The 26367-nt window shown below is 53.4% G+C and overlaps 1 protein-coding gene across 1 annotated transcript; it reads right to left on the minus strand.

Moving 5' to 3' along the window:
* Window positions 1–1653: 1653 nt before the first annotated feature.
* Setd1b (SET domain containing 1B, histone lysine methyltransferase) lies at window positions 1654–26296 on the minus strand. Its single transcript, XM_085679379.2, is given in 18 exon segments — window positions 1654–4249; window positions 5453–5590; window positions 5693–5812; window positions 5894–6025; window positions 7071–7237; window positions 7992–9225; window positions 9227–9261; window positions 10495–11028; window positions 11695–11797; window positions 11879–12216; window positions 12303–12564; window positions 16024–16848; window positions 20069–21289; window positions 22101–22213; window positions 24300–24570; window positions 25195–25293; window positions 25525–25709; window positions 26153–26296. Coding segments are annotated over 17 exon segments (5937 nt in total). The 5' UTR covers window positions 25696–25709; window positions 26153–26296; the 3' UTR covers window positions 1654–4075.
* Between the last annotated feature and the right edge of the window lie 71 nt (window positions 26297–26367).

Below are 26367 nucleotides of genomic sequence, written 5' to 3' on the forward strand. Positions count from 1 at the left end.
TGGACAGATTTTGTCTGTATGATTTCAAACAAATGAGTCGATATTTTTGTTGTTGAGACGGCTGTGTAGCCTGGTTGCCCAGGAACTCTCTACGTAGACCGGGCTGCTCTGTAACTCAGAAATCCAGCTGCTTCAGCCTCTTGGATGCTAGAATTGAATGCACGCACCATCACACCCTGCTCGAGATAAGATTTTAGAAAGCTGGACCATTTCACACACTCCCGGGGCTTCTGGTTCTCACAGTTGATGCCCTTGTCTTTGGTCTTGCCTTGATACTAAGTCGTGTACCTGACCGTATACCTAACACCCTCAGTAGGCTCAGACTGCCACAGCCACATCCCATACCAGCTACTTGTTACTTAGACGACCTTGGGCTTGCTACTTCTCAGCGCCTGTTGCCCCGCCTAGTGAGTGGAGAAAATACTTATCTGTGACTTTTACATCAAACACGGCCACAGGGTCATGTACATGGTTTTGTTTGTTTTGGTTTTTCCAAGACAGTGTTTCTCTGTGTAGCTTTGGAGTCTGTCCTGAAACTCACTCTGTAGACCAGGCTGGCCTCAAACTCACAGAGATCCACCTGCCTCTGCCTCCCAAGTGTAGGGATTAAATAAAGGTCCGAGCCACCACCCCCTGCTTTCATGTACGTGGTTTTTTTTTGTTTTTGTTTTTCACACAGGGTCTTAGTATGTAGCCTTGAACTCAAAGTCTTCCTGACTTTCCAGTACTGGGATTACAGGCACGAATTACCTTCCTTGGTTTTACTCCCAGGTTTGTTTTGGGTTTTAATTTTTACTTTATTGTGTGTGACATGCATGTGTGAATGCACACACATGCTACAGCACACTTGGTATCAGAGGACAACTCTCAGGAGCCAGCTCTCTCCTTCCACGGTGAGGTCTGAGGCCCTCATGTGCAGCAGGGTTTTGCACCGGCTGGTCTAGAACTCTTGGCCATCCTTCTGCCTGCATCCCAATTGCTGAATTACTGAGTGTTTGTGCCACTACACCCAGCCTTGCTCAGTGTATGAGTCGTTCCTTCTCAGATCACCCTGGAGATTCACCCCATTACCCAGCCCCCAGATCAGGCCGCAGCACACATGTGGTTGGAGGACAATTGGCACCAATCAGTTCCCTCCTCCCACCATGTGGGCAACATGTCTCTTTAACTGCTGAGCCATTTTGCTAACCTCCCAGGCCTTCTTTATACTGTTTATTTTGAGGCAAGCTCTCACTAAATTGCCTAGGCTGGGCTTGAACTCACTCTATACCCAGGCCTTTAACTTGTGACCCTCCTGCCTCAGCCTATGGAGTAAACGGGATAAGAGGCCTATGGCACTGATTTCTGCTTAATTACAGATCATTAGCAGCTCTTAAGAAAAATAGCTAGGAAAAAGAATTCTCTTAAAAAAAAAAAGAAAAACCACAAAACCAAAAAACAAACAAAAAACCCAAAAAAGTAAAAAAAAAAAAAAAAAAAGAAAAGAAAAGAAAAGAAAAAGAAAAAAAACCCCAACAAAGTAGAAGCCTAGCTTTCCTACAGGCTGATCCACCCTCAAGTTCCTAGGCCTGGCCAACCCACCCTCCTTGTAAACAGGGTGTACTTTCAACAGGGAGAAAAGGGGGGGAGGGGGAGAGCAAGAGAGACGGCGAATCTGTAAGAAAAGTCAGTATATTTATGGTTCGCTTTATAAAAGTTACTATAATACAATGGTACATAGTATTGAATTCACAAAAATATGAACAGGTATTTACAGCAAGACACGCCCACAACGGAAACACTTCTCTCCAAAAACAGTTACATACAGATGACAGAGTCTATACGCAGACAACCTGAAAACTTATTGGTTCTCTTCTTTGTGGGGGGGGGGGGGGGAGGAGAAAAGACAAAAAAAAAAATCGGAATCCCCTGGCCCTTTAAAAGCAGAGATCTATTCAGTGATAACAAAAGCATTCAAAGAAAAATGGGCCCACACATCAGGATTATTGCAAACCATTCCTGGGGGTGAGCCAGGGGTTTGGGGCACGAGGGCAGCCTCAACTCCTCACCCATCATCTGTCAGCCAAGGTTAGTGCTCGCGGACCCCATGACGGGCTCACTGAGGCAGGGCCAGGGACCCGCAGCTCTTCCCTGGCTTCCGGGTATCATCAGCCTTACCCTTCTGTGGAGGATACAAGGAGGTGAGGTGAAAACTGCCCATAGTGGGGGGAGGTGGCCACACGAGGAACTCAAATTAGCCATCTCTACACGCTACACATTTCTTCTTGTGAAAAATAAATATTTTTCTCATTTGCACAGTTATGCAGAAAACTGTAAATGGAAGAGAAGGTCAGCGCTGTGCCCAGGTACCCCTGTGTCTTAATGCCACTGATATTCTAGACCTTCAGACCTGTGGGCACAGTCTCAAACACAGAAGGCCCGCGGAGGATTCAAAAAAAAACAAAAACAAAAACAAACAAACAAAAAAAAAACAAAACACAACAAAACCACCAACGACAGAGAGAGAGAGAAAATAACAATTCTTTGTACAGAATTTACATGTAAGAAGCTTGACACAAGCTGAGATACCAGAGGCTCCGCCCTGGTCCACGGGTGGGGTGGGCCCACCCGGAGCACTTTCATCTTGGTGAGGACTCCGGGTCACAACAGTCACGGTCCAGAAGTATTTACATGCCTGCTCTACTTTGGAGGGAAGGGGACTTGCTGTTTGTGTCATTTCGTTGTTGTTATTGGTTGGTTTGCTTTTTTTTTTTTTTGGAAGTACAAAGAAATAAGAAAAAAAAAAGTCTTCCCACGTTTCTACAAGAAACAAAGTTCCCGAGAAAAGTCCGTTATGGCAGTCTATCTATCTACAGGAATAGGTTCTGAACTTCAAAAAGAATCATTTTTTTCCCTTCGTTTTGATTTTATACACGAGAAAAAAAAAATCCATGAAATTAGTCCTGAAGAGGATGGGGCTGGGGCTAGGGCAGGGACAGGAGCTGCCTAAGACTTAGATTTGAGATTTAAAATCATTTCCAAGACTGTTTTCCTTTCTCTGGGGAAAAAAACAAAACTGCTCACTATAGAAATAAATACGCTTCGGCCTCCCAGGTGGGGGCCTCCAGCAGGGTGATGTGGGTGTGTGGCGTGGGGTAAAGGGCGAAGCTTATCAACAACAGAAAATGTCACATGCGTACGGTCAGACAACCCGTAATGGCAGGGCTGGGGGGCCCTGAGGGCCCTGGCACCCCCTACACCCAGGCAAAGCCGAGGCAGCAGAGAGTGGAGACACCCTTCCCAGTGCCCCCACCGCACTGGGAGGCTCCATCGTTGCTGGCATCCGAATGAGAAAGTAAACATTGAACCCAAGGATTTGGGGGTGGTAGGGCAGCTGGGAGCACCCAGAAAAGAAGTTCCTGTCTGGGACCAGCTTGGCTCCCCCAGGGTCTACCTCAGGGAAAGGACACCCTCAACCACAGAGGAAGGGACAGATTGGGGAACAGGCCGGAGAAGCTGTGGGGTCTGCTCACTGCACCCACAGGCAGAGAGGGGCCTGTCGGGTATGTAGTGTTCTGAGAGGTTCCCGCCGCTGGAGCCCCCTCCTCCTGCAGCACCTGGCCCCGAGTCAGCCTGGACCCTGGGCCCACACAGTTTCACCGAGGCCTCCAGGCCCCCACAGGGTTCCTCCTCTGTTTCTGCCTTCACATTTTCAACGGTTAAAAATGTCTTTTCTTAGGACAAGGAAGAAGAAAATAAAGAGACGACAACGCAACAGAGCAGCATTCACGGAAAACGGCCGAGGCCGAAGACAGCGAGAGACGAGGGGGATGGAAAGCTAGATACAGAGATGAGGAGAGAAAGCCTGCAGAGAGCATCTTTAAAACGGAAAGACACAGGTGAGACAGAGAAGCCCTTTCCCGCTGCGGGGCTGGGGCTGCGGGTGGGTCCTGGGGTAGTGTTGGGGGGGCGCCAGGCCCTAGCGTGGCTGCTGGGGGAAGGGACAGCACCTGAAATGGGTGGGAGGTGGAGCCTGGCCCAGGGCGAGGGTCCTCCCGGGCTACGGCTGACATCCTTGGCCTTTGGCACCGGGGGACTAGTTGAGGGTCCCCCGGCAGTTCTCGGAGCCACAGAGGCAGGGGATCTTGACGTCCTCGATAGGGAACTTATAGTCGTATGTGATCTCCTCGTTGACATTGATGTGCTGCTTCGAGTAGATGACAATCTTCTTCTGTGACTCCACTGTGATCACCTTGGCATAGCAGTTGGGCTGTAGGGGAAGTGGTGATAGGGTAAGCCAGTTCTCACCCATGTAGCTATCCCAACCCCACCTGAGCATGACCGGGGTCACCGGAGCAGGCTGGGCTCAGCCCTCCAGCCAGTGCCTCCCATGCCTGGTATTTAAAAAAAATGATGAGGGGCTGGAGAAATGGCAGTGGGGAAGAACATTTTCTACTCTTGCAGAGGTCCTACAATAGGCTCTTATCTCCCCCCACATGGTGCCTCAAAACCATCCAGTTTCAAGGGACCTGGCGCCCTCTTCTGGCTTCTCAGGGTACCAGGAATAAAGCAGCTCACATACATACATGCTAGCGAAACACCCATATACACTATACAAACAAAAACAAACAAATGAACCTTTAAAGATGAACATAATTATTTCCCATCAGCTGTGATGCATGAGACGCCTACATCTGGCTTCTAGGCAGGTGTTGTTTCTGTATACTACAGGCACCAGTCGCCTACTTTAGCATATAAAGTTGGATTGGCAGTCTTGCCACCTTCATTTGCATATTACTTGTGGCTGCTTTTGTTTGGAGAGTGAGATAAACAGTTACTATAGAGGTCATCATGTTCACGGGGCGCCTGAAACTATCTGTACCCTTCTCCCCAAGTCCTCCCCTTCATCAATCAATGCTGGCTCTGGCCCCTAACCATTATGCCCCTTCTTCTGAAGCCATCAGGCATGGTGAGCCCATTATTGCCCACCTGGGCAGCTGCAGCAGCCTCCCACCAGTCTGGAGCTCACCAAATCAGCTGTGCACTGGCATTACACCACCTTTTATGTGGGTTCTGGGGACTGAACTTGGGTCTCTGTGTTTGCCAGGTAGCCAATTTACCAACTAATGGGACTGGGTCTCTCTTGTGTAGAGTTCTGGCTGGCCCAGAACTCACTACCTAGACCAGGCTGGCCCCTAACTAATCAGAATCTACCTGCTTCCTTCCCAAGTGCTGGGTTTAGAGGTGTGCACCACTGCACCAGGCTCCAGCCCGCCTCTAGAGTACTTCATCATAGGATTCCAGAATTCCCGCTGCACCCATTGCACGGAAAAACAAGTGTGGTCAGGAGAAAAGCTCCTTGTACAGGCTCTGATCCCCTCCCTCCTCCCTGTCACATGACTGTCATGCCTAAGAGGAGCCTGGGTCCCTAGTACAAAGGTGGGGTCCTCTCAGCCCCTCACTGGGCACTTACATTGCAGCTGTGGTTAATGAAGCGTGCAAAGTTGCCGCACTTGGTGGCGTCGATGATGGTGTCGTGGTCTACCCTGAACATGTAGCTGCTACCGATGCCTTCATCCTCATACCGTTTCTCCCTCATGTCCGCGATCACCTGGTCGCACAAAACCGTTAAGTCTGGGCCTGCTCCATGCCCCCGCCACCCTGCCCCTGTTCTCTGGGGCCACCCTGCCCCTGTTCCCTGGGCAGCACCTACCTGGCGGATGTTCTGGCCTACATACTCAATGACCATTTCATCAGCCGCAATGGGCTCCATAGCAAACAGGCCCCAGTCGTGAATGTGGCTCTTACAGAATTTGAGCTTTTTCTTCCGAAACTAAGGGAGGGAAGGACAGAGGGGTGAGTGCTCTCCCAGGTCCCACGCTGCCTTGGCTGTCCCAGGGAAGGTAAGCCTCACCTTGAGCTGATTGAACTTGAGCAGATCACTGTCACAGCTGCCAGTGAAGGAGGACAGAAGGCGGCGTTGCTCGGAACGCCTCTCTGAGCCTGCCCGGGTGGAGGCGTGGGGCTGTGCTGGGATGCTCATACCCTGCTGGCACGATGGGATGACAAATCAGAAAGGGGCAGATTTGGCACTGCCATGTCCTCCTCCCCAGCCCAGCCCCCACCTCCTGGTTTTGAGCTTCTGACTTCCCATCTCTTCAATGTACTTCCAGACAGCAGTTCTCTGTGTAGCCACAGCTGACCTGGAACTCACTCTGTAGACCAGGCTGGCCTCGAACTCAAGAGATCCACCTGCCTCTGCCTCCCACCAAGTGCTGGGATCAGGGGCATGCACCACTACCACCACCGCCCGGCTCTTATGAGCATCTTGAAAAGCTTTTTCGTTCTCGTACAACTGAGCCCTTCCCTGCCTTATGGAAATCTTCAGTGTTCTCTTCTGACATTCTACACAACTTCCTCCCTCTTCCCTCAGATCCGACATGACCTTCTCCAACCCTTGGACTTCCCAACCTCCCTCTTATCCCTGGCATTTGCCTTTGATTATGTATGTTCGCTTGAAAGTTCATCCCACACCATAAGGGGAAAAAAAACTTCATTTTGAGCTGGGCAGTGGTGGCACATGCCTTTAAACCCAGAACTCAGGAGGCGAAGGCAGAGGCAGGTGGATCTCTGTGAGTCTAAAGCCAGCCTGATCTACAGAGCGAGTTCCAGGACAGGCTCCAAAGCTACAGAGAAATCCTGCCTCGAAAAACTAAAAAACAAACAAACAAAAGCCCTTCTTTTTTGCTCACTGACTCAGTCCCTAAACAATCTAGTACAGAGAGGCGCTCAGTAAGTATATACTGAACAGAAGGGGGAAAGCCAACTTTTTGGAAATGCATTTTATGTCCAAGGTTAAAATCATGTGGGGCTCTATTCACGGGTTTTTGAATTGTAAGACAGAGTATATCTGTGTAGTCAGTCTACCCTAGATGTGGTTAGCCTCGACCTCCCCAGCCCTGCCTTGCTCCACCCGAAGCCCAACAGTGGGATGGAAGGATGCTGTCTGAGCCCCGCCCTGAACCTCCTGTGGGACTGCTCCTGACCTGACTCCAAGTCCAGGCTCATAGGGGCCGTCCTAGTCACAGTACCTGGGTGTCCATGGGGGGCTCGTCAGTGCTCGCACGGCTGCTGTTGAGGTATCTCAGCTTGTCTTTCTTGTCGATGGTGTAGAAGCCCTCACTTCGGGCACAGCCTGTCACGTGTTCACGGATGCCATCGTCTCGTTTCTTTTTCTTTGCTGACGAGAGGCTGGTGGGTGGGTGTGGGTCAAGGGCCACATGGACATTCTCAGAGATCACCCTCCAGGTACCTCCTCCTGGCTTCCCCAGCCTCAGACCCACCTCTAAGGGTAATGACGCCCAAGGCCACCACCCACTTCAATGCTATCGCTGCTAGTTCCATGGATGCTGTCCCTAGGTGAACGACCTGGGCAAGGCTATTACTACTTTCTATACATTTCTCACCTGACACAGCAGTAATGATGAGTCTAAAAATGGTTAAATATATCAGAATATTCTGTCAGAGCTCCCGAGACGGCATTTGATAGAATCGGTGTGGTCAGTGGGGATCAAGAAAGGCATGGTAGCAAATTGGCTTCAGGATTGTACAGCAAAGAGCTGGACTCTAGAGCCAGCTTTGTCTTCAAATCTCAGCTCTGCCTGTTATTTGGTAGCTGTGTGACTTTGGGCAAGTCACTTAGCCTCTCTGAACCTTGGTTTCTTCCTGTGAAAAATGAAACAACTACCCAGCCCGTATTTCACTGGGCCATTTGGGATTCAATTCCAGCCAGGCAGAGAAAGGCTGAGGGAGTCTTGGTCAGTCTCCTCTACTGGTAAGTTCTATGATCCTCAACCTGTGTGTGGACCTGAGACCAGCTACCTCTGCAGTGACACAGGCCAGGCATGATCACCGCCTGAAGAGGTGACAATGACGACTACCGCCTCCCCGGTACTGTGACTGCTACAGACAAGACAATACACCTAGAAGTACTTCTGCTTCTGGCAGGATATAGGGATGGTAGACCCAGAGCGTGTCATTCAGCCAGTCCATGCCATTGTCCTGCTGCAGCAGGCGCTCGTAGGTGACACACAGGAAGCGAATGTCCTCCTCGTCTATGCCACCATTCCAGATGTCATACAAGATGGTCATCTCTTCAAACTCTGAGCGGGGCCGGAAGAGAGGCTGGGGTGGTGAGGGCTCGGGGGAAGCTGACAGGGCCACCAGGTCTTCGTGGCGCTTCTTAGGTGGACGTCGCCATGGTCCTCGCACCTTGGCCAGGTCCGTATACTCTTCAGTGACCTCATCGCGGCGAGGTCCTGGGGGAATGGCCTCAGAGGGCCACTGGTTGTCCAGCTCCTTGAAGGGCAGCTTGGTGGGTTCAACAGGTGGTGGAGGTGGGGGTGGAGGGGGCTGGGGTGGGAGGGGTGGTGGGGGCGCTGGGACCCCTGTGTTCCGGAAGTCCAAAGTCACGGCCCGAGGGTCATGTGCACTGGGGAAGACGGGGACCTGTGGCTGACTTGATAGGAGCAGAAGGTCCCTCCCAAGGGCAGGCCCTGGTGGCGGCCGGACCAAAGGTCCATCCAAGGACAACATAGATGGTGGGGATCGCCGGGGCCGGCCTGGCTTCCTCTTGATGGGGGGTGGGCACGGAGCTAGGGAAGCAGGCAGCAGGGGAGGCAGCTGGGTAGGCGGCCGAGGCGGGGCCCTTAGGACAGGGACAGACAATGCCAGAGGCAAGGGCAGAGGGAGGGGAAGTGGGAGAGGGAGGCCAGTCTCCAGGAGCACGGGGGAGGTCAGAGGGCCAGAGCGCTCATCTCGTCGCCCGGCTGGGAGGGGACAGACAGGTAGAAGCAAGGGTCCGCTGGGCTCAGGGAAAGTGGGTGTGAAGGTGAAGTCCCGGCCAGGTGTCCGTGGGAGGCCCCCACTGCTCAAGCCAGGGGATGGGGATGGATAGGAGAAGGGGCTGCCAGGCACCTGTGGGGAGCTCAGTGACAGACCACTGCTGCCCCCCGACAGTGGGGGCTCCCCGCCTGGCGTGGCTGGCACTGTCTCTGTGCTCTGTGACTTGGCCAGGGTGCCACAGAGACCTGGAGTACGTGGAGGCTGGTCCTCGGGGGGAGGTTCCAGGGGAACAGGAGGTTTGGGGGGCTCTGGGCTGTCGGGCTCAGGTGGAGGGCTGGGTGGCCGGAGCAACCGAGGAGGCGGCAATGGTGGCTGCAAGGGCAAGGAGAGCATCGGAGGCGGCGGGTGGCGGCTTGGGCTCCACTCCCAGGTCTTCCTCTGCAGAGAGGAAGGCAGAAACCAGGGCACTGTTATTTGACGCTCCTATTGTCCTGCTATGCACGCCACAGACACTACAGTTAACCGAGACACCTCGGGAACCAGCCCAGTGCCATGCACCTAGAAGGGGCTTCCTAGTGCCAGCGTGAACGATGTCAGCTTTCCCCAGGGCTTTGGAACTATGTTCTTGTGACTAGAGTGCAGTTTAGTGGTAGAGTACTTGCCTGGCACCAGACACTGCCTTATTCCTATGGCCCAAGAAAACTCATTCCATGGAGGAACAAAATTCAAGTCTCGTCTCTGCCATACCCATCAGTCTTCATAGAGTCCCCTGGCACTTATCTCTACTCTCTAGGATCTAAAGTTTTCTAGTGAATTTGTTGTTACCTGTCACCCTGACCTAGAATACGTGCTTCATGAGGACGGACAGCTTCATCCATCTGATCTACTGCTGTATTGACAATGACCTAAAACAGTACCGGGGACCAAAAGAACCATCATATTGACTTACTCTTCAGACTTATGGTCTCGACTCAGTAAAAGAACATACATTAAACAAACACTACAGTCTGATCTCCTGGATTTCATACTAACCACGTGCGGCTAAGTTAAATATTCTGAAATGTTCAGAGTAGTTATAATTAGCAGTAGCGCTGGTTCCCCAGGAGCGCATGGCAACACTGTGTCCAGCAGCTCAAGTGAGGACCACTTCTGCCTCTGCAGGCACGGCTCACACCAAGGCCACAGCAACGAGCCTTTCACACGCTTTGCCCCACTCTGTCAAGGTGGTGGAGGCTACAGAACCCACTGTCCCCTCACCTGACCTGGTACTCAAAAAGGCTGCCCTGCTCATCTGCGACTAAACTGACCATGGATTCCCACTGAGTGCGTATGGGGGGAGGACACCTCAGAGACACACAGGAATAACCGAGGAATAACCTTTGGGGAGGGTTTCAAGACAGGGTTTCACTATATAGTTCTGGCTGTCCTGGAACTCGCTCTGTAGGCCAGGCTGGTCTCTGGTTCACAGAGATCCGCCTGCCTTCACCTCCTGAGTGCTGGAGATTAAAGGCTTGGCGGGAATCTTGTAATTGAACAGTGAGCCCAGCAGTGACCCAGGAGAGTCTGCTGAGGCCCTTCCAGAGGATCTGGTTTGGTTCCAGTGGCAAAGACACTACCCAGCTTCCTGCCCCATGCCCCACCCAACTCCCACCCAGGAGGCTGCAGGAGTACCTGGACCATGTTCAGGGGGTGATGGCGGCTGAGCCTCTGTCTCCCCGACAGGGAGCTCTGGAGATAACAACATGTCCTCCTGTGTGTCTGGGGTCGGCTCTTCTGGGGGCTCTTTGCCCCCTTCCAGCTCCTGAGCACCCACGGGCAGGGGAGGCTCTTCCAGCTCAGGAGCCTGCAGCTCAGGGACTTCGTCCTCAGCCTCAATGTCCAGTTCCTCTTCCGTGCCCAAGGACTCCCCCATGGGGGCTCCTGGGCCCAGAGGTACTTCTGCCCTCTCGGGCTCAAAGTCCTGGCCAACTGCTGGAGGCATGCTCTCATCGGCCAATGCCACTACCACGGCTGTAGCCATTGCAGTCTCTTTCTTTTCCTCCTCTTCCTCTTCCTCACCAGGTACAGTCATTTCCTCTTCATCCTCAGAGGATGAAGATGAAGACGATGACTCAGAACTGGATTCAAACTCAGAAGACTCAGAACTTTCGCTGGACGATGACGACTCAGCCGCGGCCTTGGAAGCGGCGATGCTCTCTGTCTCCTCTGGATGAGGGACACGGGTTGGGAGGGTTAGTACATGGCCCATGGTGCCCTGCCTATGCCAGTTATTCCCCCACAGGCCTCTGAACAGGACGCTCTCTGAACACAGCCCTCACTCAATATAAAAAGAGCAAGGTGAAATTAACATAAGACTGTTCATTTTCAAGTGAAGAATCCCAGCACTGCTCAGTGTGTCCACTCGCGGTGTGGCGACCACTACCTCCAAAGTGCTTCCACTGTCACAGTCAGATGCCACCGGCTTCCTTCCTACTCCTGCCCAAGCCAGCCTTAAAAACCCACTCATCTGGGCTGGAGAGATGGCTCAGTGGTTAAGAGCATTGCCTGCTCTTCCAAAGGTCCTGAGTTCAATTCCCAGCAACCACATGGTGGCTCACAACCATCTGTAATGAGGTCTGGTGCCCTCTTCTGGCCTTCAGGCATATACACAGACAGAATTATGTATACATAATAAATAAATAAATGAAGGAAGGAATGAATGAATGAATGAATATTAAAAATAAAACATTCATCTATGTTCTGGTCTGTGGGCTCGTCCTTTCTGCCATTTGATGTAGCTAGGATCCTAACACAAGAGGTATGTGCTCTTTTACTAACATTGGGAACTCAGAGCACCAGTGGGCTTGGGTCAGCTGCCTACTTCCTGCTCACCTTCCTCAGAGTCTCCACTGTCCTTCTCACTTGCCTCTGACAGGACTGTGTCTTGACCGTCGTCATCAGAATCAATCTGGTCGTCACTGTCATCATCATCATCCTGGGTGCAGGGCCAGAGACACAGGTGAGCTGAAGGTCCACGGGCCCCCACCCAGCACCCAGGAGCCTCCCTGATCCAGACCTTATCAGAGGTGGATGAGGATGAGGGTGAGGACATGTGGCTCCTAGGGCCTTCTTCTTCCTCCTCCTCTGCTTCCTCCTCTTCCTCCTCTGTGCTTTCTCGTTCCTCCTCCTCCTTGTCTGAGGCTGAAGATGAGGGTGAGGTGGAAGAAGACCCCGAGGATGAAGATGCCGATGAGGAGGAGGACACGGACAAGGACTCCTTCTCATCCTCTTCCCCACCACTGTCCAGCTCCAGTGGCCGTGCTGGTCGGCGTCGCACACCCACGCTTTTGGGGTCCCGCTTGGTGAGTTCACAGGGGGCATCGGTCATGTCTCGATCACGCTCCCGTTCTGACTCTGTGGGAATAGCAGGAGTCAGAGCTGAGGTGTGGAGATGGGAAGAAGGGGAACAAACAGCCAGCCAGCAGCGGAAAAGCACAAACCTTCATCTTCCTCATCCACGGATGTTGAGGGCCGCAGCCGCTTCTGGTCACCAGAGGAGGCTGTATCTGGTGGCTCCTTCCTCTTGACCTTGAAGGAGGGCAGGCGAATGGCACCACGGAGGCCAATGCCAAGGCCCAGGCCCTCGTAACCCAGACCCTCACCCTTGCCCCATGACTCCAGCAGACATGAGGCAATTCGGTCTTTGGGTTTTGGCCTGTCCTCATCCTTGTGTTCACCCGACTTCACGGGGGTCAGTGAGGCCTAGGATGGGAAAGAAGGGACCAGTAATCACAATCAGAGGCATTGCTACCACCTTCTCCAGGCAGTACATACACGCTCTTCCCACACACCTGGCCACCCCACACTCCCTTCCTGGGGGTCCAGAGCCCTGAACTGCCCCTCCATTATGGCCTCACTAGCAACACACTACTTACAGATGAAGTTATAGAATAGCAGTTTCCGCATGTGGGAACAAGAGCTGCGAACTGTGTGTCTGCACCACTATCTCATGGACCAAGGTCCACACTCAATGAATCTTACAATGTCTTATTTCCTGTGCCCTGTGGATCCGGCATGTTACAAACAGCCCACAGTGTTGAAACAGCGGACTTAATAGTCCCATAAGAAAAAGGATGGAGTGTTAGGGGAAACCAATTTTATTTCTTGAGCAAGTGCTTTAAAAGGGGGGGTGGGGCAGGAAAGATGGCCCAGCGGTTTGTTAAGAGCACTGGCTGTCTTAGCTGAGGACCTGAGTTCCATTTCCGGCACCCATATGGCGACTCACAACCATCTGTAACCCTAGGTCCAGGGCATCAGGTAGGCACTGACTTCACTTCCATGCATGTAGGCAAACACCAGTACAGGTAAAACAGCACCAATAAACAAACAACACGGTGACAATGGGAGAGCTGGGTGTGGTGGCACATGCTCCCGAGCCTCACCACTTGGGAAACGGGTGCATTTAAAGCCCACACTGTTTGGCTTCACAGCAAGTTTTAGGGACAACCTGGCTTACATGAGACCCTATCTCAAAATAAAGTATGATAAAATATAATAAACATCAAACACAAAAGCAGACCCAAGGTGATTGATCTTTTGAATTTGTTACATAATTTTTTTTTCTTTTTGTTTTCTATTTTTTCTTCTTTAATCTTGTTACATAATTTCTATTAACAGTTTATTTTTTTATTTTATGTGCAAGGGTGTTTTGTCTTCATGTCTGTCTCATGCCAGTGGAGGCCAGAAGAGTGAGCTGGATCCCCTGGGACTGAATTTACCGATTAGTTCTGATCCACCATGTAGGTGCTAGGAACTAAACTCTCTATAAGAGCAGCCAGGGCTTTTAACTGCTGAGACATCGCTCTAGCGGATGCTTCTGTTGTTTTACAGGATAGCATGGAGCCGTGCAGCTAAGGTTGGCCTTAAACTCCTGATATTCTTGACCCCACCTCCCACATGCTAGGGTTACAGGTGCGCTTCACATCTGGCTCAGGTCCTGTCAACAGCGTGAAGAATTTATTCAGAGTTGGGGATGTAGCTCAGCTGGGAAGACCGCTTGCCTAGCAAGCATGAAGCCTTGGGCTCCCCTCTCAGCATCTGCTAAACTGAGCGTGGTGGGGCATACTTGTCATCCCAGCAACCAGAGGTAGAAGCAGGAAGATTTGAAATTCACAATCATTCTCTGTTACATAGGGAATCTGAGGCTATCCTGGGTTAGAGACTCTGGTGGGTTTTTCGTTTTGGTTTGGTTATTGTTGGATTTTTTTGTTTGTTTTTTGAGACAGGGTTTTTCTATAGCTTGGGAGCCTCTCCCGGAATTCTGGAACCAGGCTGGCCTTGAACTCACAGAGATTAGCCTGCCTCTGCCTCCCAAGTGCTGGGATTAAAGGCGTGTGCCACCACCCAGCACCCGGTTGTTTTTTGAAATCGGGTGTCTCTACGTAGCTCAAGTTGTCTGTCTTGGAATTTACTCTGTAGCCCAAGCTGGCCTTTAACTCTAAAGCTCCACCTTCTTCTGCCTCCTGAGTGCTGGCAGTAAAGGTGTGCACCACCTGGCTTCAATAAGTATTTGATTTAAAACTAAACCAGATTCAGCTTTAATAAATATAAGCCTCATCCAGGAGGTGGTGGCCCACACCTTTAATCTCAGCACTCGGGAGGCAGAGGCAGGCAGATCTCTGTGAGTTTGAGGCCAGCCCGGTCTACAAGAGATAGTTCTAGGACAGGCTCCAAAGCTACAGAGAAACCATCTCGAAAAACCAAAATAAATGAATAAATAAAGCCTCTCAACAATATTTGTGAAGGCCAGGTGAGTTATTGCAGGCCTTTAAAGTCAGGATTCAAGAGGTGGGTGGATATGAGTTGGAGGCTAGCTTGGGTTACAGAGTAACTCCCAGACAGCCAAGGCAACATAGTGAAACTGTCTCAAAAAAACAAGAGAAAGCAAAAATACAGAACATGTCTGCACAGATGTTCCTTTACTGCTCACTCAAGGCTGAGCCACTGGCTTTGAAGGGATGGTAAGGAACTCAGGGCACGGACACTTTATGCTACTGGTGACAGAGCTTTACTTAGCTGTGACTGTCACTCATCCCGGGGGCCAACACAATGCAAGTGAACTATAAAGAGCTCTGTGGCAGGTGGTTCTTTCCAGCTTACTACCCCCTCATACGGACGAGGAGCAGTTGTCAGAGGGCTCACTTACGACAGCAAGGAGCAAGTTCCCAGACACACAAGCGGTCCCTAAGGTGCAGTGTGGGGAGGGACAGCAAAATGAGAGAAAGTCTGCTTCCCTCTGGGGCTGGGGTGAGGAGCAGAGAGAACCAGAGCTACGGTTTTCCTTGTCATCATCAGCATCCTTATTATTTGATTTTATGCTTTATTCAGACAGGGTTTCTCTGTGTAACAGCTCTGGCTGTCCTGGAACTCACTCTGTAGACCAGGCTGGCCTCGAACTCACAGAGATCCACCTGCCTCTGCCTCCTGAGCGCTGGGATTAAAGGCGTGCACCACCATCATCCAGCTATTATTTGCTTTTTTGAGACTGGCCTCAAACTTATAGGGATCCTCCCACCTCTGTCTCCCCAGTGCTGGGATTAAAGGCGTGTGCCACCACTCCCAGCTACGCGCTACACGCCTGTCACTGCTGTTAAAGGGCCTAAGAAGCAGCAACATCCTTGAGCCTGGACCACAGGCTGAGACTCCGCCTCTTAAAGAAAAAGAACTCAAGAAAAGAAAACTTTCTGCAGTAGAGGTAAGGCAGCTAGAGTCTTGATAGATACGCTACGCCCTCCAAGGAAAAAGGAAAAGCAGAAGTAAAATAAACTAATTTAAAAAAAAAAAAAAGGAAAAGTCCCCACAAGGTCAGACTTTGTGCCAAAGACCTGAGAAGACAGAGGGAAAGTGAGAAGGCCTAGGCTGTGGGCCCGCCTGAGCGGGCAGTCACTGGGCAGGAAGCCACTGAGCCCTAAAACTCCGCTTGGGCAAATGAGAAACTGCCCAATTGATTGGTGCTTTCAGTTCGTCACCTCTATTTAAAGGGAAAGAGCTGCACGCAGCCAGAGGCCATGGGTCCAGGCTATTCAGTAAGGTGCACTGTTTAAAGGGGTCTCACGCTGGGACAGAGGCAGCCACACGGCCAGTAACACATGTTGGGAGAAAGGGATGTCTCCACGTGTCTCTTGTCACTCTAGGATGCTCCCTGCCCAGCAGCCCACATACCTTGGCCATCCGCTCCTTCTTGTCCCACCATTCGTCGAAGGCCCGGAAGGCCACCACTTCCACCATCTTGCGGTTGAGATCGCGCTTCATGATAGCCTTGAGCTCCTTGAGAACTACCAGCAGGACCCCGTCCACCGTGGCCTTGTGCGGGTCCTCCTGACGTGGTACGTAGCCTGGTGGTGGCACGGAGGGGTCGAATTTGGGCAGGGGCGGCCAGTGTTGCCCACGGCCTGGGCCACTATTGCTCAGGGAGAACGGACTCCGGTAGGGGGGTAAGTTGACAAACTGCAGTCCAGCTGAAGCAGCGGCAGCTGCAGCAGCCATGAAGGGGGGGTAGGGACAAGCACCCTGGCCTGTCATGAGTCGGCTGAGCATCTGTGTCTGCATCTGGAAGGACATGGGCATGCCACCCCACTGGCCACCCAGCACATGGCTCATGTCCACCTGCATCACAGGGAATAGTCCTGGTGGGAAGGGTGGCAGTGGTGGCAGGATGGGTGGGGGTGGAACACCTGGTGGTGCTGGCAAGGGTGGTGGGGGCACCGCCACTGCAGGGTGGGATGGCGGGGGTGGGGGTGGTGGAGGAGGCAAAGGTGGGGGCATGGGAAAGCCAGGCTGTGGGGGTGGGGGTGGAGGTGGTGGGGGTAATGGAGGAAAACCAGGGGGTGGGGGCAGGGGCAGGTTTGGAGCCAGCACATTGGGAGCTGCCACAGCCCCTGCCCCTGGGGTCACCACCATGGGCTTGGGGCAGTCAGCGCTGGTGATGGGGGCCGAGGGCATCTCGTCATCTGAGATTTCCATGTCCTCTCCTGAGGACTGCTGGCCCTGGAAGAGATCAGTGAGGGTACCACAGGTTCATAAGCACTTTCTGAGCACCAGGAAGTTGGAGACTTGGGATAAGTACTGGAGATTCCCAGCTGCAGAATGGGTCATGTGCAAACCCATCAACCACCCCAAATCATACGTTCCCCTTTGGTACGAGAGGCATCAAACAGCCGTGCATTCAACCACCATTTGTTCAGCACCTGTGTGCCAGGCACTGTTCTAGACACTGAGAATATGAAAGTGACAAAGACAGACCCCAGTCTTGTTCTGTACGGAGCAGAACTTGTAAACGGTGGAGCTGAAGTGTAACTGGAACAATAGTGCGCCATGGAGAAGAGGGAAGCCGGGGGCGGGGGCACGACACACAACACACGGATGGCAGGGGGCCTAGACTCAGCTTCAGTCAGCTTCAGTGTTGACAGGAAAGAGTCGACACTGGTAGAACATTTCCCACGGGCCCGGGAAATTTACATACATGAGGTAGTTCTTAGAACAACTCTGCAAAGTGAGTTTGTTATCACCACTTTTACTAGTGAGGAAATTGGGACACAGGTTCAAGTAACTTCCCTGAGACCACACAACCAATAAGAGACACAGCTGGGATTTCAAACAGGAAGTGGCTCCCCGACCTGACTGGGCTGGGCCAGCCAGTGGTCCTCACTGAGGCCAGCAGGGCCTTGTGCAAATGTAACATCTGTGCGAGTGCTGCCTGGGTGGCGAGGGTAGCAGCCTTTAGGACTCATAGGGGATTTCTGTTTGTTTTCAAGTGCTAGGGACTGAGCCCAGACCCTCGAGCATGCTGGGTAAGGGCCCCACAGTCCTAGAGCCGGGCAAGAATGCTCCCACTGAGCCTTTCCAGTGTTTTCTCATCATTCCTTTCACTCAGGTCTCCGGAGCTTTTAGAAAGGGCTGGCAAGGGTCTGAGCTACAGATACGAACGGTCTCATTCTTTAACTGCAGGAAAACCTCACCCAGTGAGGCTCCATGTGGGTCCCTTTTGACAGATGAGGAAGCCGACCAGAGAGCCACAACCAACAGTGAGAACCAAGGCTGGGACATGCTCCAGACACCTGTCCCGCAAAAATTAGAAAGTGAGGAGGTGGAAGGGGGAGAAGTCAAGGACAACCTGGACCAAAAACAAACAAACAAACAAAAAACAACAACAACAACAACCCAAACCCACAATGGGAGGGCTCTTTACTTTGAGGCCTGGGTCTTAGGGAACGTTAGAGTCAGAGTCTGGGAACCGGAGGGGGCACTGGGCTCCCCTGGTATAGGTGGAACTAGGAGCTGGAGGGAAGGCAAGACAAGAGCGCTCCAGTCCCACACCAAGACTCTTTTTGTGGCTCAGGCCCTACCTGGGGCGAAACCGTTAAGAAAACAAGGCTGGACAGACAGCAAGTACTCTGGAAGGCTGCTGTGAGGTCAGAGGTCACACCACCTGGTGAAGAGGGGGTCTCAGGGGACGTTGATGGGGGGAAGAGTATCAGTCTCTCATCTGTCCTGTACACACCACATCTACACACTTGCTCACTCTCAGATACCCACGTGAGGGAGGACCAGGCAAGCTCAGCAAGAAGAGAAAGGATGCCGACACCAGCTCTGGACAGCTCCTAGGACTGTGGAGCAGCACACAGGGGGTTAACCCAGACTGCTCCAGTCAGCCAATCACAGGAGCACCAAGCAAGCTCTGGCTCTGCCCTCCCCTCCTCCCTGGGCACAGCGGGGAGGAACCAGCTGGCGGCGGTTCCGTAGGTCTAGGTGAAGGACGCTTGGGCTTCCCAGGCAACGCGGTGTTTCCATGGAGATGGTGAGTCGGGGCTCTTACTGACCCACTCAACAGATGATGAAACTGAGACTAGAGGAAAATGCCTTCCTCGAGGTCACATAGCCCATGTGACAAGGCAGCTAAGGCTCTGGGGCTGGAACTTTGTGCCTTTAATCACCAGCCGCTGCCTATCCCGTCCCTCCACACCGGTCCCCTCCACGCTGCAGCTCCCTGGCCTCTTATCTCAGTCTTGTGTGGGCAGAGCTCTTTATCTTACACAGGCACTACACACTACCAGATACAGCACCTAAGTACTGCTCTCCAGGTTGCCAGCAGGGGGCGCCCGAGGGCCGACGTGGTGCTCAACCCTACTTGGAAGCATTCCTGGGCTTCTGTCCTGGGGCACCCCAGACTCCAGACCTCCAGCCTTAAGTTTCCTCTTCTCCTCTTATGTCCAGGTAGTGAGTGGGTGGGGGGGGAGGCCCGTGCCCTCCAGCTACTCTGAGTGTCTCAGCCCTGGACCAGGTGGCTGGCATAATAAACATCCGCCAAACCTAGGCTGCCTAGAAGGGATGGGGGAGGGCTCACAGCCTAGCTAGTTCTAGTACACCTGTAACTCCCTCTGCCTTGACCCTTGAAGCCAGAAACCACTTCCCCAGAACTGCTTGCAGGCTCCCAGGAGTCTCAGCCACCTGCAGCCCCACCTCCTCTCAGGACAGCCAAAGTTCTCTGTTCCTTCCCAGGCAGCCAGAGGGGCTTAATGCAAGGGCTAAGGAAGGGAGAACCTCATCTGTGTCCACAGGAGCATTGGGGCTGTAGCTGAGCTTCTACTTGTTCATGTCTGCTGGGTCCAGTGATGCCAGAGGCCTGATCCAGGATGAGGACTGAGAGGAACCCAGGAGGATGACATAACTCTCCTCTCCCCTAGAAAATCTGGACAGTAGCACCGTCATCTTCCTCCCAGCTTCGAAACTTCTGAGACTGGAGGTTTGAACGATGAGATGGAGTGAAGCAAGGCGGGGGCAGGTAAAAATCTGCCTGATTTACGCTTTCTTCCCCTCCAAAGCTAACCTGAAATCCTTCCCTCTGGAGGGAAAGGGAAGCCAACTGCACCACCAGCACGCTTTCTCACCTATCTGTCTCTTCAGGCTCTGAGAGACAACACTCGGGAGCACTGGCTGGGCCAGCCTCCAATAGGCCTGAGCAACAGGACTGATCATTCCTAAGCCACTAACAGAGAAAATGATCTGGAACTATGACCACGGTCCATACTAGCTCAGGTCTTGACTCCACTCAAACTCAGAATCACAACTTAGCCCAAGCTGAGAAGCCTAGACTACCTCAGTGAAGACAGCGCAATGGTCACCTCGTCCCATTGCTCCTGTGTCTTAGCTAGTGAAATGTCAAGTGAGGAGGGGTGGGACAGACAGACAAAATCAATCCCAGACATACCTCATCCATCCTCTCTGAGGTCGGGGTCCTGTCTCCTGCCAGGTCCAAAGTCACCTCAGCTGTCTGGCCTGAAAGACCCATAGGATCTGGGGGGCCCGGCTCAGGTGGGGGCCGAGGCCCCAGGCCCAGGCCCAGGTCATCATCCTCATCAGAGTCAGGCAGTGGTGTTGGGCTGATATCCTCCAGACCTGTGCTGGAGGGGGGCGAGGAGGGCGGGGAGGGACCACGGAAGCCAGGCTGCGAGTTAGTGCCGAAGTGGGTGAGTGGGGAGAGCTGGGAAGAGGAGGAGGAGATGGGGCTGCCCTCCATCTGGAGCTCAGTGTCTGAGTCTTGCTCACGTAGGAAGGGCAGCTTGGTGCGTTGCTCTTTCAGCAGCATCTCAATGCGGGAGTCCAGGCTGTCGTGGGGCTTCTCTGGTCCCGCTGGAGATGACTCCAGAGTGGGTGTGCCTGGGCTATCACAGGGCTCAGGACTCCAGCCGAAAGTAGGTCTACCACCCAGCTCCATGCTGTTGTTGTCAGGGGGTGGGGGACCAGGAGGTGTGCCTGGCTTCTCCTTGGCTGGAGGTTCAGAAGGTGGTAGAGGTGGGGGTGCGGGTGCCCTCCGGAATTCCCCGCTGTCACGGGTCCCAAAGGCTGCTGTGGCAGTGGGCTCCTCAGGGGGTGGGGGAAATGGGGGTGCTGGAGTCTGATATGGAGAGAAAGCTGACTTGAATCCAGAAGCAGGGGCTGCTTGGGCAGGAGGTGGAGTGTGGGCAAACGTGGCCGAATCCTGTGATTGGGTCTTGAAGGGGGGACCACTGCTGCCTCCACTGCCGCCAAACGAAAGGTCTGAGGCGCCTCGGAAAGTAGATGTGGCTCCAGCCACTGCAGCCACGGCAGAATTATGGACATAATGATGCTCATGGCGGCGGTTGTAGGCATCAGTGAACTTGCTCTCATGCCGCCGAGCCTTGAAGGTGGCCGTGGGGTCCTGGCTGAAGAGGTAGGAGGGTGTGGGCTGACGACTGGAATAGCTGGAATCTTGGGAGAAAGGGGTACCCAGGCGAGGCGTGAGTGGGGTGCCTTGTCCGTAGGAGTTGGGTGTGTCCAGACGGCAGCTGGAGTAAGCTGTGTCCTGGGAGAAGGGAGTCCCACCGCTATTGGGGGTGACAGAGGAGGAGCCAGAGCCACAGCCTGCAGACAGGCTGCCATCCTTGAGGCGCTTCAGAGCATCTGATAACTAGAAAGAGAAAGAGAAATCACAGCAGTGGAGGGAGGGTAGATCTGTGCAAGGAGTGCAGCGGTCTCCCACTAAAACTCTGGCTGCTGGGGAGCTTGGGAACTTTCCAGCATGAGGGAAGAGTGTGGGGAAGCTCTTAGCTTTTCTCTACCCCTAGCTACAAACATTTACCCTCTGGAGACTTTGAGAACTTTCCCTAATGCCCGAGGCAGAAAGAGAAGACCCTGACATCTCCGTAAAGGCTGACATTTCCTTCCCACCTCAGGCTATCTGACGGTACAGGGCACTGAGACAGAGATGTGTCCAAGATCTGTGGTCTTGGGCTTGATGAGCCGTACTTACAAACTCTAGAGATTTAAGCAGTGTGACAGGACAAGTGCCTCCTGATCAGCAGGTGGACACTTTAATAAGCCTCTGAGGGGTGGGGAGATGAGGCAAGTTGAAACTGTGGTTGACTGGAATTGGTCAAGCAAGTGTCCTGGTATGCAGGGGGCTGAAAGGGAGGCAGTCTGTTCTGCAAGAGGTTTTGAACGCTGCTTCCTACAGACAGGAGTACAGGGATGGCCAGACACCAGACATTAAGACCCAAACACAGTAGTGTTTTGACATTCATATGGAAAAGTGGGAATCTGGCATACGTGGAAAGTAGAGGAGGAGGAGGGACTCCGTGTGGACTGACAGCTACAGGGATCAATCCCAGGGGAGACATGCTGTAGCAGATCTTGGGAAAACAGGGTTTTTAGACCAGCTCTGCACCTACAGCAGGTGTGGTCAGGCCTCTGAGCCAGAGAGCAACAGGGGATCAACCTACCTGCAGGGTCTCATTCACAATTGGAGAGATAGCATCCAGCTCACCCACTGGGAGGGTCTGGGGGGTGTACCGGCCGGTGACCAACAGTTCATAGAAGCGCATGCGAGTTTCCCCTGTAACAGGCAGGGGAGAGGGTATCCATGGAGGCTCCGGCAGGAGACACACCCATGGGGATTCCAACTTGCTTATTAGCATCTTCATGGATCCCTTGTGCCTGAGACCACAAGCCTGGGGACACTGTGTGTCCCCTGATTAGGTTCCCACCCACTGCACCTCATTCAAGATTCTCATCTGTCCAGCAAAGTCACAAAACTGATTTTTCTGATCCGGAGACTTTTAAGGTTAACAAACATCATCCTGAGTGCAAAGTCCTTCTCATTACCTGGACCAGGGTTCCAAGGAGCCATTATTACCCCCATCTCCCCACAATTCTTCTTTCATATTTGGTTGTCACGGCTTGTAGCAAGGACAGAGGAAGTCAGGTGACACAGGTGACTGTTAACTCTCTGGGGCCAGAAGACCAGCACAGTCAGCCAAACACAGATTACTGTGAACCTACGGTGTGCTAAGCTAGCTCAAGCCCCAAGAGGGCCCCACATGGTCCCAGTGAGCCCCAAGTCTAATTCTCTACCCATCAGAGAGAGAGATTTCTACCAACCAGGCCCCAGATCACTGGTATTTATAGAGCCTTAGGTGGCTGCTTACATATGCAAAGGAGGTGCATTCCTTGAGCGACCTCCTCTTTACTGGGCTCTTTCCTGAAAGACAATCTCAAACTTAGGTGGTAGTATCTGAGGGTTGATTTTGTTTTTGTTTTTTTCAGAAATGAAATTGGGGTACGACTTAGCTGCTCTTATAAGATGTGGGCAGGTGATGGGGGAGGGGGCTGCATGCTTTGGTCTTGGGGGAAATTAGACTTCAGCTTATTGTAAGAACATGCAGTAGATTTAAAAATCTGTTCAGAGACACACATGCACGCACGCATGCACGTGCGTGCGCACCAGTTTTACTAGAGAGTGAGGAACTAGGGAAAAGAAGAGCAGGAAAGCTTATGACATAAAGAACAGCTTATGACACATGACCAGGCCTGGGCTCCCCAAATTCACTCAGAACTCCCACCACTCTTTGCACTACCCAGCATAGGAGTCAGTCACAGAGATGCACTGTAGCCATCATTAGAAACAAAACAAAACAGTAAGTTTTCCTCTGCTGCCTTTGGTGTGCTCAGCTACTTGCAAACCTAGCGCTCACAATACCCCTGGAGTTGGACCAAAATCCTCTCAGGCAAGGTTCAGCAGTGTGCTACCCCCACTCCCAAACTCTGGACTTTAACAGTCTGACAGCTGGCTGCCGGACTAGGGACTCCCTGGTTCCAGAGTACCCTGCTCTTTCCTTCAGATCGGTAGGAATCCCTCAAAAAGGACACAGGCAGACTTAGGGGGAATGCCCTGCGTCTTGCCAGGTCTTTCTACCGGAGTCTTGAGCCAGGACTGAGGGAAGGAGAGAGTCAGCAACCCTGGAGGTAGGAGGTGTGGCTCCCAGGCCAGATGGAGCAGACCAAGGTGCTGCTGTCTCTTTAAGAGAGAGGAGGGAAGACAAGTGTCAACCCTAGAGCGCCCAGAGCAGCCCGCCCCCAAGATTCACTATCAGTGCAGTCAGAACATTATCAATGAAACACTTCAGGGCTCAGATTGGTTCAGGGAAGGGGCACCGGTAGGGGTTGGGGGGGCATGGCACCCTAGATCCTTAAGGAATGACTTATGAATTTAAAGGCACTTGGTTCTTCCTCTGCCCCCTACAAGTAAACAAATGCTTCCTTCTCCTCTAACACAGGCAGAAACACTAGGGACTGTCTAAACCCAGGCCACTGGGGCTCAGAGAGGGGCCCACAGGGGTGTCATAGGTGGGGAAATCTCGGGTGGTCCCTAAGGGTGCAGTGGCCAAGGACTGGCACATTTGGTAAATTATAGCCTGTCTCCTAGCAACAGACAACACATTTGGTTCCATGTGACTCTGCCATCCGGAGGGGACAAAAAATAAATAAGGTGATGGGGGGGGGGGGGGGAATCCCAAGGAAGAGGTGACAGTAGAGGGTTCTCCTAACTCTGAAGGGAGGAGGAGATTTCAAAGGAAGGGAGTCAGGCTGACAGGTGGCCTTCCAGCTCCTCCCCCATGGGCGGCCAACAGGCCTCTACTAACCTTTGGTGTCCAGCTCCACGTGGATGATGTTGCCCATGACAGACGTGCTATGTAAGTGTTGGACGGCCTCCTTGGCGCCCCTGACCGTGGCAAAGACCACCTTGGCAATACCCAGGTGTTTCTTGGTCTTCGGATTATACAAAATCTCCACTTCCTCCACCTCCCCATACTTTTTGCACATGTCCCTTAGGAAGTTTTCACGGATGTTGTCATTCAGCTTGGCAAATGTCACCTGCTTTGGAGGCACAGGGCCCACGTAGAACTCATCGATCTGGCAGGGGCCGCGGGGGAAGGGAGTTTGGACAACATTAAAACCAAAGAAAAACACAACACTCCTCACTTGCCCAGCAGTTAAAAGCAATAAAGGGTGAAAAAAATTAATTTTTTTTTTTTTGGAAAAGAAAAAAAAAGGCAAGCGGGCGGGCCTGAGAAGCGGAGGATTAAATCGTTTGGAACCTGGAAGTCCTCTGGGTTCGAAAGGAAAGGGGAAAAAGAAACAGTTTCTCTTTCCCCACCCCCTATTCAGGCCTCCTGTCTTTACTGCTGGTTCCGGAACGACCCCCTAGTCTAGGAAGTTGCCCCCTTTAAAGCCAAAGGGATGGAAAAGGGGGCGGGTCCCTGAACCAGGCCCCTGGGTGCACAAGGACCCAGGTAGGGACCCAGAGCCCCCAACTTCGCCGGCAGGACGCTGTATCAGCGCCCTCGTTACAGTTTCTCCGAGTGTTATTTTGTTTACAGTGGCCGGGAGGGGACACTACTTTCCCCCCTCCCCGCCAAAACTTGCCAACCCTGGACGGCGGGAACTCAGAATCCGGCTGGGCTTGGTCAGGACTGGCGTTATTTTCGAACTCGGAGAAGGGGGGAGGGACCATAAGACAGAGAGGAGGGGTCCTACCTTGAATTTGGGCACCGACAGCTCCAGCTCCTTGGTTTTGGTCCAGATTCCGACCACCCGGGGATCTTCCACGATTTCCACCGGGCGGTTGCTGGACATCTGTGGACAGAGATAGGGGGCTCAGTATGGAAGGCTGGCACCCTCCCCAGGGGCAGGGGCAGACCCCCCCGCCCCCGTCTCCAGACACCAGTCCCACTCCAGGCTGAGGGGGGAGCCCTGGCTGACAGTTGGCCAGGTGGCTGGGATAGGGGGTCCCCCTCCGTTCGCCTCTGTCTGGGGGCTCCACCGGGGATGGGGTGGGGGTGGCGGGAAGGCGCGTCGGCTACTCACCGCCAGGCTGAAATGCTGCCCATCGTAGCGGTACAGTTTATGGTGCCCCTTTTTCAGAGCCGGGTCAATCATCAACTTGTAACTTCTCCAATGGTGGTTCCTCCTCTCGCCCGAAGGGCCGGGCTGCGGCGGGGGCTGCTGGTGGTGGTGGTGGGGGTGACTGTTCTCCATGCCGTTAACCCAACCTGAAAACCAGCAAGTTGTTGTCCTCTCCGCCGCTTCTACACATTCGCCAAAGAATCCATTCGGCTGGCCCCCACCCCCTCCCACCTTACCAGCGCGCCCCGAAAGCTTGTCTCGCTGTCTCTCCCCCCCCCCCGAAAAAAATAAGAATGGAGCGAGAGAATAAACCCTTTCCGGAGGATTTACGCGCCCGCCCGCTCGGCCACCGTCTCCGGCTGCCAGCGAGGGGCTGCCCGGGGCCCCCGCTGCGGGCTGGCGCGGTCCGGGGCGCACGGAGGACGCGGGCTCCGGCCCATGGTGCTGCCGGCCGCCCGGCGTGGCGCTCGGCCCGGCTCGGGCTCGGGGCGCGCGGCAGGCCTGGCGTCGCCCGTCGGGGCGGGGGCCGGGGGCTCGGGCCGCCCGGCTGTTCTAGCCTCGGCCTCTCTCCCTCCCCAGCCGTGCTTACATCCCCGCCGGGCGCCGGCCTCCCTGCGCCGCCAGCCAGTACATGGTGTCCCCCGCGGGAGCCGAGGCCGGGGCGGCCGGACCAGGGGCCGGGATGGGGGGACGCCGCCTTAGCGGCTGCCGGGCCCCGGGCTGTCGCTGCCCTTGCTGCCGCTGCCGCCGCTGCTGCTGCCGCTGCTGCTCCTGCTGCTGCCCGGGAGGCGGCTGGCGGCGGAG

This window comes from Myodes glareolus, chromosome 2 (genome assembly GCF_982192425.1).
Source record: "Myodes glareolus chromosome 2, mMyoGla1.1, whole genome shotgun sequence".
Lineage (NCBI taxonomy): Eukaryota > Metazoa > Chordata > Mammalia > Rodentia > Cricetidae > Myodes > Myodes glareolus.